Here is a 14,799-nt window from a genome sequence, read left to right as displayed (position 1 = left end):
GGGGCCTAGATTTTCTAAAAGTGAGGCCTGTAGTTTGTGCATTCATTTGTGATATTCTGACATATTCACCTAGCAGCAATGTAACAGAATTTTACAAAGCATTTTGTTTTTCTTTTAGTGTTGATGTTGCAATTTTTGCTTCAAAAAATACATCCACCCTATATAACAGTCTATAAATTATGTTTTTTATAAGATTTTATAGTCTCAGATGGTAATTAACTGCTGGCAAGAATGAATTTCCATGGGGTTATTGCCTAATTAGGAAAATACAAAAAGGTAAAATAAGGGTTGCAATGGGATAAGTAGCCTGATCATTTTGGATGAATATATCAGATTTATGCTTACCTTTGAAAGTCATGAAGAACTCATGCTATAAACTGATTAAAGCTGTAATTCAGCACATTTTCATCATTATGCTGAAATAGAAATTAGCTTTTTTACTTCCTTGGAATTATATGTTAATGTCTTTTCTTTCCAAAATATCTGTAAATGTCCTCCAGTTAATTAATATCCAGTGTGAGTACCTCCAAACTCAGTTTTGCCAAGACGCTTAAAATTTAGATGCTGATGAAAATGATCCTAAAAATGCTGAGGCAATATTATTCGTGAAAATTTCATATTACAGGATAACTATGTTGGATCCTAGTCCAGAAAAATATGTATGTATTTGCCTAAAAGTATGAATCTAAGTATTTTACTAAATTAGGGACTTTCTTTTTTACAAATATTTACGAAGAACAAAGTCTTTTTCTCAGCTTCAGCTAGATACAGTACAATTATTCTGCAGTAGAAAGGCATGCCATCATATTAAATGGCATGAAAGTATGTTCTTATGCGTTTTCTCAGCTGAAAACTTTTACCACTGAGCGCATTCCCTGAAGTACTTATGTATCTTTCTCAGAGATAGGGCTGAGATTCTCAGAGATTAGATCCTGAGCTGCTGAGAAACTTAGCAGGGTTAACTGCATATATTGATCTAAAACATTACTTGAAATACAAATTTGTCCAAGAATTATTCTTTATGTCATTGTGAAGTTGATAACATTTAGAACTGAACAAATAAGAGTAGGCTTGCACATTAATATTTATTCAAATTTAGAATTAAAATTTGATTTCAAACTCTTTAAGACCATTTCGCATTCATTTTTCATGAGCATTTATATGCTGGTGCTTGATTAGTGTGACTATTCATGAAAAGTAAATGTTAAGGTCATATTTGCCAACAGCAAATTTTATATTGAATATGTAAATGTGAAATTTGCCACTAGCTGTGTGTTTGACCCCAGCCTTGCAATGGGATTAGTGTGAGCAAACTCTTGTTCTGGGACTGATCTTTCTTTTTTCCCCCAGACTGGAGCTCTGCTTAGTCAGACAAAATATTCAAGCCATGTTTTCAACAATCTTAGACCTATCTTTGGAAATTTCCTATAGCACTCAACTGTGAGAGCACTTATTCTGGTAAATTTGAAGTGTGGGAACAGTCTGACTGAAGGAGCAGGAGATTCTTATATATTTAATAGATAAGCAAGCAGCTTCATTGTTTTGTTAATAATCAGGGCTAGAAAACTCAGACCCTTCAAGTCCATTACTATAATGAAAAAAAGAAAAGTGTAGTATGATCAACTGTGAAAAGAAAGAACTCCAAATTCTTTAAAATGGATAATTTGACTGGAATTATTTTCTCCTGTTGAGGAGCACACATTACCTGCAAAATTTGGAGACCTTAATTCCAAGTTATTGTCTGGTTTCTGTTACAGCTTACTAGAAAAAAAAAAATTTCCACTTTCAACTTCATTTTGATTTTTACTCTTACTTTTTAAACAAAAAGTTATTGTTGAAAAAGCAAAAGCTTCTATCTGAAGCTTTTTGGCTTTAGCGTAATGTCTTCTAGCAAAAGAAAAATATGTATCCATTCATAAAAGGATTTCTAGTGATCTTTATTCCAGTTGCATCTGGGTACTCTAGGAATCATTCAGATGAATATGGAACAATTTGTTTTTTTCTGTAAATATAGCTGATGTTATTTTATTTTTCTTAATGTAGCATGGTGTCGTCAAAACGAGGACACATGGATAAACTCTTTAGTCTTTTTCATCATGCTGAATATTTTTCAGAGGCCATACACAACGGGTTTTTTTTCAATTCAGCTTATGATTATCTGCTGGAATCTGTTGCATTCTCATACACTGTTGGATAGCTCATACACTATACTTATTTTTTTCTAGAATAGTGAATGCATTATCATGGACTGTATGCCATAATACCTGCAGGCCACAAGCAAAATCTTAATGTTCTATATAAGAGATATTGATATTATTACCTTTTGTGTTGGTTTTCCCATTTAGTTTGTCAGTAATTTCTGAAGCTCTGGCCTATATCCAGCAGTGAGTGTTTTTGTGACAGCTTTTATCACCAGAAAGGGGCATTCCAGTATAACCTGTCTTTTTGCAGATTGCTGGATAGTAATCAAAAACTTGCTTAAAGATGTGTCAAGGAAATCTATGATGGAATATTTAGTGTGGTGTATACTGTAGTATACTATACCCTAAATAATCTTCATTTTTTTTAGTCCAAGAGAATGTGTCTTATTAAATTTTCTCTGCTTTCATTTAAAGATGGTTTTACCCATCTGAAATTCTTGTTAGGGAACAGTAATACCAAGAATTGGTTGGTAACCTACAGAGAATTAATAAATTATGGTTCTGGCTTGTTCTTACTGCTTTATATTATATTGGACTAAAACCCACTAAAATTATACTATTTGCATGAATAATAAAGATAGCTTTCATAAGGATGTTGTACAGATATAATGAGTAGGAGGAATTTCTACATATTATCTGTGTATTAAAATATGTCCTAGATTTTGCTTAAAAGAAAAAAAAAATCTTTTAGTTTTTATGTCATGGATCCTTGAGGGAAAATGTCCAAAGCCTCTGGAGGTTGCTTAATGTTCTGCAGGTGTTGACAGCTTTTTCTTAATATTCTCCATGACGTAGTTGAGAGGAAAAAAACTCCACCACAATCTCAGCATAGCCTACTGCCACAGTTGGTTTCTGATTATTATGAAGTCCAAAAGCCTTGTGTCTTAAATAAGAAATCCTCTGTAGACTGATGGCAAAGCCTGTCGTTCATCTGACTGTACACACCAGTGCACACAGGATACTGTGCAACCTTTTGGCAGAGCTGTGTAGAAATCAGTAGATGCTATTATAACAGTGCTGTAAATGCTTCTTCCATTTCAGTAGGAGTTTTGTTTATTAAGAGGATCACACATTTCTCCCAAAGTGGCTTCGGTCAATATTTCACTGGGACAGTGTCAACGAAATTGATCCCAAACAAAATCTGGTTCCTGTGTAAATTTCTCAGCTATCATACCAATGAGAGGTTTACCCAAATGTATACAATTGTAATGAAAGTGTGTAGTATTGGTAGAAGGTGAAATGTAAATGTTAATACAACTAGTTGAAGCCAGAATTAGGCTTATGAATTTATAATATTTGACAGATGGTGGGGTTGAGTAGTTTGCCTAAATACATGGTGATGGTTTTATTAGTTTCAGAGAGTTATAATTTACAATTAGAAAAATATCTTAAAGTTTTGTATTGTCCAAAAGAATTCAAGTTTCCTATTATTAAGAGATTTGCCTCATTCCTCTAGGCAGTTGTTTTGGAACTTCTTAAATATATAATTACAAAAATATGTTCATGAATTAGCTCTGAAAGATAATAGGTGCCCAGCAGCTGAATATATAATAACATTCAAAAAGTGGAACAGCTGTGAGAGTTTAAACTAGAGGAGTTCTTAAGACTGTATAACTACACAGATCGTTTAGTGTAGCTGAGTAATCCTAGAAAAGTAGAGCCATACACGGAGCAGGTAATGTGAAAACAAAGATAGGCAGTTTTGAACTCTGTCATGTACTTACTATATATAGATACACTGAAAAAGCTCATGAAACTTGGAAAGAGTTTGGGTTGGAGTCTTCCGGTTCTTTGAATTTTTTTGTGTTTTCATAAGTATTTTCTTGTCATGAGTAACTCCATATCATGTAGAGATGAATGGCTAATAAATGCATCTTTATGTATTTATTTCTACTATGGACCACAGTCCCAGACCAATAGTAGTCCATGGAATATAGGTGGGGAAATATTAACAAGACCCATTTTTTGGAAGTAGAATCCAAATCTGCATTATAATCAACATGCTGAAGCTCAGCTGGGATGAGTCAAACAATATACTGATAGATCATGATAAATAATGTGTTAGAGTTGGAATCTATATAGGGAATTCCTATTTTTCATTTTTCAGAATATGGTATGAAATGTTTCAGTTCAGGGACCTATGGTGTCCCCTGTGGCCTATGGTCAGGGACTCCAGGGTATGGTGTTCCCAGTTTTGATAGACTTAACATTTTAACAAGTTCTAATTCCTTGCTTTTCATAGTTTCTTTATTGCAGTAATGGCCTTCTAATGATTCAATATGAACTGTGATGACCAGTAAGTGCAGTCTTTAGTGAAACAGAATTCAAAATTAGGGTGCATGACCTAAGAAAGCAAATTAAGCACTTATAGCAATATTTTTAATGGGTGATATTTATTAATGATGCTGTCATTAATGAAAGACGAACAGGAAAATGCTGCAGACTTTTCCTGGCAGACTTTTACATTCATAATCTTTTTTCCTCAGGTATTTACATTAATATCTTTTGCTGAGGCAGTCCTATATTACTTTTGAAAAGATAAACATACAACTAAGTAATAAATTCAGTCTACTGCTATTCTAATTGAAAGATTACTAAACATTTTAGTGTTTATTATGGAGCATAAGAAAGTTTAAAAATTTCCAGAAAGCTGTCATCAGATCTTTTAGACAAACTTGAAAGTACTCCATTCACAAGTGTTAGACTTAAAAGTTTAAAAACAGATTCTTTTTTCCAACTTGATTGTAAATATATCACTGAAGTGACAATACTCTCTTTTTACCTTGGAACTGCATTGAGGAAAGAGCTGACAAGAGTCTGTGTCCTCTATGTGACATATATTTGGTCCTCTATTGCCTGATGGATTTTTTTTTGTATGAGTTAATTATATTTCCAATAAATTATTTGTGAAATTAATCTCTTTCTCTTACCTCCTCATTACACTTATTCATGTTGCTTAGATCTGATTATTTTAGTCATTTCCTATGAAGGAGGCTCTGTAGATGTCTCTTAGTGTCAGCTAATATAAATTGCCTACTTTGCACGTAGGCTTGAAACATGATGAAATCTATCTATTTTTAAAGGCGGATCACTTAGTTTTCTGCTAATGCTTTATACAGGAGTCTTGAGGTTGCATGTACTTCCATTTCTAAAGCCCATGAGCCTGTGAAAACAGGTAGGGCAAGGATCAATGAAGGAAGCCTGGATATAGCTATAAGATGACTGGTATGATGTCCATCTGAGAAAACACCTGATGGTTTAGCTTAAATGAGTGCTGTCACTTGGAATCAAGAATAATTTTGTTTCTAAGTGATCAGTCTTGATGGGACTTGTCAAAAAACATCAAACCCTGAATCTCTGGGTGTGTTGCTCTGAAATGATCTTTTGTATGGTGCCTCAGTAGCTGGAGCATTCACTGAGTAAGTGCTACCTTGATTCAGTTCCTGTGTCATCTTGAGAAGCCGTAAACCTCTGCCTGCCACTTTTCAGGATAATTGCTTAGTCATAGGCTCAGTAGGGTAACTACTAATCTTACTGCATCCCCCTGCACTTTTGTAAAACAGTACCAGTAGCAAGATACATGCAGAAGAGAGTTCTGAATAGAAGGGCACGTGTCTTTCTGCATCCTCAGCATGTGCACCATTCTGCCCTGCAGCTCCTTTTGCCTTGTTTGAGGAAGTTTCCAGTTCTACTGTATAGCCCATTTGGGTTTTTATCTAAATATCTAAGGTTCTGGAACTAGATAGCAAAAAATTAAAACCTACAACTATGGTAGTGTCAAACTATGGTCTGAAGTATACTTTGAATTGTGCAGCCTGAGTTGGAACTGCTGTCATAAAATGGTATTCTAGTTTGCTCCGTGTATCAGTAAGAGAAATTTTCTGAAGAAAAAAAAGGCTTTGGTAGTTTTTACTATTATATTGGTTGATTAACGTTCATTGTTGGTGAATACTGTGATAAATATTAGATCATAGGAATTAAAAACTCCCTATACAATGATGTGTTTTTAATGCAGATATTCTGTACTAACTACGTGGCTTTTACTGAACAAAAGAGTTGATTTTTTAAGTAAACATAATTCAAGACAGTTGTGTGCATGCATTGAGCCTTCTAGCTTTGGGCCTTTATGTAATTGTGCCAGAATGCATGTTGTGGTATCTGCTGATGGACTTGAACTAGTGCATTGTGTAGCTCTGCATGGTGGCTAGGAACATGTCATCTTCCCCCCCCCCCCCCCCCAGATGTTTATAATTCAAGGTATTCATCAAAGAACTGAATTTTCCTTTAAAGCACATTGAAGAGTGGAATTTGCTCCAGTTCATGAGAACACAGAGCTTAGGGACTATAAGTCTTCTGTTTTAAATCTTTACCACTTCATTGGTGGGTAAATTTCAGTGGTAATTTAAGAGGGGATTTACAGTCTTATTCAGGAAAGAATACTTACTGAAGTCAGAAGGACTTCACGCTTCAGTGCTTTCCTGAATATATTGATAGAGACTTCAGCATATGCTCAAATGTTTCCTTGAACTGGGACTTTAAAAGGTTTTGTAAAATTAAAAGGCAATATCATTGTAGACATTATTAAAAATTCAGACTAGTATTATGTAGAGATTTTATTCAGGATTATCACACATCACCATAAAATTCAGTTCTTCAAATGGCCCCCTTGCAGTCATTACAGTCATTTCATGGAAATATAGACACTGTCGCTCCAGAAACACTGTCTCTTCTAATTTGACTATTTCACACAGCTATTGGTTCAGACAAGCACAACTGTTATTTTTGCCTGTCTCACTTCACTCAGGAACATCCTAACTTTATATAGGGCTGTTTGTGGTAGAAGTAAATTAATTCTTGAGCCCACTGGTAGTAAGTTTATGCTTTGTGTAACAAAGTTTATTGATGGTATCTAATGTTTCTGTTTGTGTAGTTCTTTTCACATCAACTCATTCTACATTAAATATATATATGATATCTAAAACAGCAGCAGGAATTTAATATAAAGCTATAATGTTGATGAGGAGATGTTAAGACTTTTCAGTGTCACAGCTTCTTCCTGTTACAGGGATGACTTCATCAGACACTATGCACCAAGAAATCAATAGCTAGTATTGCTGACTAGATGAAATAAAAAAATAAAACTAAATCAAGTAGTAATAGTTACTACCATTCATTGTTAAGTATTAAAATAAAAACCTGAGACAGTTAGGTGAATTCATATGCCTGAAATCTAGGGCTTTGTAGAAGATCTCAAAAATATTAAAAATCTCGAGCTTTATAGAAAGAAACCATACATCTTAAATAGTCAGTACAGCCTCTGGAAATCAGGCAAATTATTACCTTTCAATGATACAGAGAATAAGCAAATCTGTTTAATGGTGCCTGGTCATGCATTTTCTGCAATCTGGGATGCAGGTCTTTAGAAATTGTCAGGTCAAATGCATAGATGTAGAAATCTCCTCCGAAGGGAGTTTTTCCGTCACTTATGGCGGGGAGATATAATCTTGTTAGACTTTGGAAATGTTAGGTCTACTACTGAGTTAAATTTTTGTCAGGCAAATATTCCATGGATTTGGCACTATAGATTTATCTCACCTTCACCAAACTCTTCATATATAATAAAAAAATGCCATCTTTGGAATTTGCTGCATTTTTACTCTGAAATTTTTGAAATAATCATAGAATCGTAGAATGGTTTGGCTTGGAAGGGACCTTAAAGATCATCTAGTTCCAGCCCCCAATGTTTCTATATTTATTCAAAATTAGTATGCCTTCCAAAAATGTGTTTCTTTTTCACTTTTTAGAAGTTAGGTCCATTTATATCTTTTCACATACAAGGGCAAACATTTTAAATATTTTTATTTGATGTAAATTTAGAAATGCCTTCTCTATTAGCAGTAATGAAATGAAAATCTCTTACTTATACAGCTACATTTCATTAATACTGAAAATCTTTTTACCATTTATACACAGTGGGGATGAGGCTCTAATTCTGTTCCAGGACTGCTAAGAATTGTTATTTGTGGCTAGCATTGTCTTTGGTAATTTGATTGTACAGTTGTTATAGAAGCACTGTTTCTTAAAATAGCCACTTTGTATTTTAAAAGAAAGCAATTAATTGTGAGCTAGTCATTCTTCAAGTAAATAGCTGATTTTAAAAAGACCTTAAATGTAAGTTGTATTCTACTCAGTGTTGGAATCTTTTTACGAGGGATGGGATCATCATGGAAATAAGTGATCAGTCAACAATTGTATGCAGTATCCCTAGCAAAAATGATTTTTGGAAGGGTGAGACACAGTTCTATAGAATAAGAAGTGGGGGTGGAATAAAATTACCATAATTTTTCCAGTGACCGGTTATTGTTTTTTTAATCTACTGAAAAAAATGAGGTACCGCTTTAATGACACTGTTCAGCCTTCAGTTAATCAAGATCTCCACAATTCTCTATTTTTCCTATTTAAAATACACCTTACCCTTGAATGGGAGGGAAAAAACCAAAACCAAAACCCACCTTTTTCTAATTTGTGGACTAATATATCAGCAATTTAATGAATTTAACATAGTTATATCAAAATATGGAAGTAGACACTGCAACATGCCTTGTTTCCTTTTGTGACTAGGCTAATACACTAATGAAATTCTACCTTAGATTTGAGACATATTTCCTGTCAAAACTAGCAAGTATACTCCCATGAAACGTTTTTGTTTCAACAGCACTACATTTTTGCCACAGCAAAATTCCAGCAGGTTGTGCTGACTAGATATAAGGAAGACATTTTTTTATGATGAGAGTGGTGAAATACTGGAATAGGTTGCCCAGTGAGGTGGTAGATGTCCCATCCCTGGAAACATTCAAGGCCAGGTTGGACAGGACTCTGAGCAACCTGATCTCATTGAAGATGTCCCTGCTCATTGCAGGGGGGTTCGACTAGATGACCTTTAAAGGTCCCTTCCAACCCAAATTATTCTATGATTCTGTGAAAATGAGAAAAGTCTTCTGACTGCAAATTCTTAAGAGATCTTCATTGTGTGCAGGAAATAGAAAATAGTCCTTAGCTTTTTAGTCTTCAGTCATTTTTATCATGCATATAGTATGTGATGGTGCTGGCAAAAAACCATGGAGCTAGTTAGTCTGATCAACCTAGCTTTAGAGGTTTCCTTATAAATGAGAAAATATGCTGTAACTCTGAAAAGGATGTATAAAGGATTTAGATAGTCTACTTCCCTCTTAGGTTTGAAAGTAACCTTGAAATATTTCTTGAATTATCACTGCCAGAAATAACCAGCACATACGTTGTCAGTGATAGTACTTCATTGACAAAGTATTAGCAATGTATATACAATAAATGTGAGGGAGCTTTCTTTTAAGTAAGAGAGCAGGATGGCTGAGCAGATATCTTTCCATTTCATTATCTAAAAATTATATCATGATTGACAAACGGTTTCTTCCGTATGTTCATGAATTTACTTCAGTGGTAAAAGCTCATTACTACTTTGTTAGTGGAATATGCTACCCATTCTTCAGGTCCACATGGATACACTTTACACGGATGTACATTTTTGAAGCCTGAACAAGCAATACGTCTACATTCACATAGTCCTTATTTTACCAAAATAACTCTATAAAGTTTTGAGCTAAACTGATGTTAGGCAATGAGGAAGTGAGAAGAAATAATTAATATGCCTGTATCTCTGACTATTGATAGAATTCCACTCATGTTTGTAAAACTCTAGAAATTCATATTGTATCATGTCTTCCAGACAAACTGACTCCCTATTTTCAAGTGTATTTTTCCATAGATGTAACTCTCCATAACAATTAGTCACATTACTTTTGGCTGTTATCTTTTTTGTAAAAGTTATCGATTAATTTTCCATTCATGAACATGAGCTGTTCTGGTATAGCACTAAAAACATTCCTTGGTAAGACTAGATTTCCTTTTGTACCTCATTCCCTTTCTGCATGGAGGAACAGCAGTATGGCATGGTGTAGACGTTGAATGAGGACACAAAGTAAATGAATCCTATAAGGCATACTCGATTTGGAACAGTTCACTAAATGGTCATTTCTTATGTAAAATAAAGACAAAAATGTAAAATAACTGTAAAGGTTTCAACTGAAAGCTATGAAAAGACAATTATTAAATTTAATTAAAAATTCTGTTTTCTTCAGCTAACCTTATTTCCCAGAATGTCTCTGATAATGACTACGAAGTACGTGAAAGGGGATTGATAGCTCATCTCCTCTTTGTAATCATTACCTAGTAGTTTTCTTTTTTAACCTTTTATCTCTCTTTATTCTTTATTCTGCATGTCATAATCTAGTCACTTTCTGGATTATATGCTTCATACACTCCAACATACGCCTCAGTGAAATAAGTATTGCTGATTTCAACTAAACTATGTACCAGCTTAAATTCTTCATCCTATGCGATAAAGAGGCTTGAGAGAGAGAAGTTAGAGAAGAAGGTCACAGTAGACTACTTATGGCAACTTGTAGCCTTCACAGAACAATATATTACCAAATGGAATAATGTAGACTCGTGGCTTGTTTTACTCTTGGAAGAAGAAAGATTCAAGGGCAGAGTTTACTGTCTCAGCTTCTTTCACAAATGATACCCACTTATTCTTAGGTATCTTAAAAGATTACTTTAAAAATTAAAGTTGGTAATGCTGTAAGTTCTCCACTTATTTCTTCCCTGTTCCTGAATAAAAAGAAATATTTTTTAAAAGGCAGAAGGTAGCTGTATCTATCCACATCTGTTGTTTCAATAGAGAATACATGCCTGTAAATTTCTGCTTTGGCTATGACTATTCTGAACTGTGTGACTGCTACATGAGAGAAGAAGAATGAATTTTCTATGAGGGCTGAGGATATGGTATGGTTTCTCTGATGGAATTTAGGACTTCTTGATCTACTGTTCCACAGATTACAAGTCATCTTCTTTCTACAAAATAAGCACTGCTTATAAATTCTAAGGTATAAAACATATCGGAACTGGGAAGTACTCATTGAAGAGGCTCATGTTACAAATGAAGTTTTTTGGCATACAGTTTATGTTGATGAAATTTGTTGTGATGTGTGTGTGTTTATTTGCACACGTACATATAAATACACACTACACTGCAAATTGTGCCTTGACAACCACTGTGCTATTTTAAACAATAAAGAGACTAAAATTTCGGAGTGGATTTCATATACTGAATCATATATTCTGTCATATTGTTTCTCCTCTGTGCAACCAGTGAGAAGTAGGAAGCACTGTGTTTAAAGGCAAAATCAACATTTTTTCTTGAAGAATTGCTTTAAGTTAATGAAGTGATTCCCTGTGAAAGCATCCCTGCGTATAGTTATATACATGCATGTAACTAAATGTGTAGGATAGGTTGTTGATATTAAAGAATAACAATCCTCCGTAAACTATTTACAAGGCTTTCTCACAAGCAGCAGCATGACAGAGGGGTCGCCTGTGTGTTATCCAGCTACCATGAAAAGACAGCAGAAAGGGAACAGAGATATATGCTAGTTTAAAACATTTGTCTCGTATGTCACTGTGTAGCAGCTCTCCGAACACTGCTCCCAGACAAGCTGGCTGTCTGCACAGTACGAGTACAGTCACTCAGATAGAGGCATGGTGCAATCTTCTGTCTTTGTAAACCCAAATTAAATCAGCCCTTGAAGAGTTTTGAAGTTATAGAGCCAGAAGATCAGGAAATGGTTGTTCTCTGAAATGGAGTTATGTGACCCAATGCTTCTTGGCTCTCATGTTATAAACTGATTCAAATATTATTTCTCAAATATTAAGTACCGCATTTTGCTGAGCTGCTTTTGTGCCTCCTTTGTGCCACTCTGGGGAGGTGCCTGGGGTTCCTTTCCTCTGCTGTGTGTCTTGAGGTGTCTATCAATGGTACCACACAAAAGTTAAGGGCATGAACAAGAGCCACAGGAGCAATTGTGGGAGAGTACAGGAAGGCTAAGAGCATTCACAGGTAGATAGGTGATTTATGCATTCCTGTGTCCAAAATGCAAGCTGCCCTTTGGCAAACCCCAAGCTCATGCTTATCTAAGACTTAAGGCTTAAAATAGGTACTTTTCCTCTGTGGCTGTAAGGAAGATTAGATCTGTCATCCATGCTGGAGTGCTTCAGCTAAATTTAACTCTGGCTGTTGGAAAGACTTACCTATAGGATTCTGGCACAGCTGTGGAAACTACTGCTATTATTTTGGTTGGAGATTTATGAGACAACCTCAGGGGAAAAGAGGATTTTTTTTTTTTTTTTACACATACATGCTAGTGTGGATGATGCCAGATCTGAAAGAAGGAGGTGCACAGCTGAACAGTGTCAAGGAGCAAGTTGTGCAAGAGCACGGTGCAAAGCCAGTGCAGTTATACAAGGCAAACATCCGCCCCAGCGTTACCTGCATGTGTGACTAGAAACACAACAGACAAGCATATAGCAAGCTTTACATATTGCTTTCTTTTTAAAAAAATGTCACTGCAATAAATTGCTAAGCAGTTATGTTCTGGTATGTGAAAGATGTGTGGCGTTGCTTACATTTGCTGATGCATTTTGGTCATGCATTTATTTCAAGGTGTCCTGTCTGTATTTCTCTTCCAGGTTCAGGTCCTTCGCAATGCAGGGGAAGAAGTGACCCTAACTGTGTCGTTTCTGAAAAGAGCACCTGCTTTTCTCAAACTGCCACTGAATGAAGATTGTGCATGTAAGCCTTTATTGCTTGGCCAAAGGAATACTCAATTCAGTGCTCACGAGCGCTTGCAGCTTCTGAACCACTGTGCATTGAGGGTGATTAACTGCAGCTTTTTCACTCAGCATTGCTGCCTGAATATGAGCTGCTTGTATTGCCAGGTCTTGTAATAACATTCACCTCAAGCAAAAAATTGCTATCTTTTCTTGAAAAACAGATCACCAGACATTTGGCTGGGGTGAATCAGCAAAGTTGCAGGTAAAACGGTGGAAGTACATTAGTTTACAGTAGCTCACATCCTCATGCATAGTATTTAAAAGCATTTTTTCAGGCATCATCAGGTAACATTTTAGTCTGAAAAAGTTTTGTCTTGTAAGTGTGAAAATGAGATTATGTGTGTATATTTAGAGGGCTTAACTTTACCATTTAAAATTCAGAGGCTTTGCTGGAGGTGTCTGTCTACCTAAAAATAAATTTCTCTGGGATTATTAGTATTTTGTTTAAGTCCAACCAAGTTTTAGTCAACTAGCCCCATGAGAGACATATGGAGATAGCTGTCTTCCTTTAATTATATTAAACTGCAAGTGTGGGTGCATAATTATAGACAGTTGCAGCATATCTAAGCATATTTACATGTCAGCCTGTGCCTTTTGTCACTGCTGCTTTCCTTCTGCTTCTTGCTCCTAAGAGGGTAAAATGAATTGCTTAATTTTTAAGCAACAAAACAATAAATATTTTATTTCAATACTTTTAGCTTTTGATTTTAAGTTAGTAGGAATTAAATAAACTAAATTATGAAATAGTATTTTATACAATCATTTGTTGAAATATTGTCTTTATCGTTCACCTAGGTATTAAATTTTAGTGAGGCAAGAAAAAATTTAGAACCTCATATTCTTAAATAAAAATGTATCCCAGTACATTTGTCCCTTTTATGAAAGGTGGTGGTATCACAGAGTACCCTGGGTAATGCATACAAACATGCATTTGCATCAATCCTATCATGTTACTGTTGAGGTGTAGCACTGTAATTTCCTAAACTGTTACAAGAACAGTTAGAACTGTAAACTTCATCAAGAGTAACAAAAGCATTATCTGACTATTTCCTTCAAGTGAAAACCAAGCGAGGAGGTACACACTTCTTTTATTATCAAATTTGCAAAAACCTTTGGGTTTTTTTTTTTTTTGTTACTAAACAGATCATTATCCCTTTTAAGCAAAGCACCAGGAGAGGGATTCTTGAGCCTCCACTCAGCTTAAAAAGGAACTGTGCTTAAACAAGAAGACAGATACTGGCTAAATGGAGAAAGTAAATGAATATTAGATATGAGAAAACTAGTGGGGGGAGGGGAATACATACATACACATGTACACAAATTCAAATTATAGCATTATAGATTAATGAAGATTTTTTGGTGTATTCATGTTTGTATTAGGTGCCCCCAGTGACCAAAGCAGTGGCACATCCTCTCCCCTATGTGACAGTGGTTTGCACCTCAACTACCATCCCAACAACACGGTACGAGCTTACATTTCTTTGATGAAATTACACAGAAGAATAATAATAATATAATAGCTAAGTGGAAGTAGTTAAATAATAAATTTAAATTTAAGGACATAAATGGACAGCAACATGGGAGGAGCTCTAATTAACACTGGAGATAGACAGTTCCATAGGGGGCAAAAAGAGTTGCCAGGTATTATGGCTGCAAATTAAACGATGACAAATTATACAAGCTGAGATTGTGCCTTGATAGATGTGATTACTATTTTTATCTGGGCAGTAGGGATTTTGCAAAAGTTGTTTCTTCTAAATTATTTCCACTGCATAAGAATTAAAATTATTAAAATGAAAATAAATCTATTTAAAGAAAAGGTAGAAAACTTTTT

The 14,799-nt window shown here is 35.0% G+C and overlaps 1 protein-coding gene across 8 annotated transcripts in view; it reads left to right on the top strand.

Annotated features, from left to right (window-relative positions):
- SNTG1 (syntrophin gamma 1) overlaps nt 1-14,799 on the top strand; it is a 355,828-nt gene that overhangs the window by 225,323 nt on the left and 115,706 nt on the right. For all 8 annotated transcript variants that reach the window (XM_087753570.1, XM_087753564.1, XM_087753555.1 and 5 more), the window contains 2 exons: nt 12,822-12,924; nt 14,346-14,428. In XM_087753570.1, coding sequence (XP_087609696.1) covers nt 12,822-12,924; nt 14,346-14,428 — 186 coding nt within the window. The remainder of the gene's footprint in view (nt 1-12,821; nt 12,925-14,345; nt 14,429-14,799) is intronic.

Source organism: Nipponia nippon, unplaced genomic scaffold, assembly GCF_047370975.1.
Source record: "Nipponia nippon isolate SJK-2023a ecotype South Korea unplaced genomic scaffold, ASM4737097v1 scaffold_1, whole genome shotgun sequence".
Classification (NCBI taxonomy): domain Eukaryota; kingdom Metazoa; phylum Chordata; class Aves; order Pelecaniformes; family Threskiornithidae; genus Nipponia; species Nipponia nippon.
This window is presented reverse-complemented; position numbering and strand designations above follow the sequence as displayed.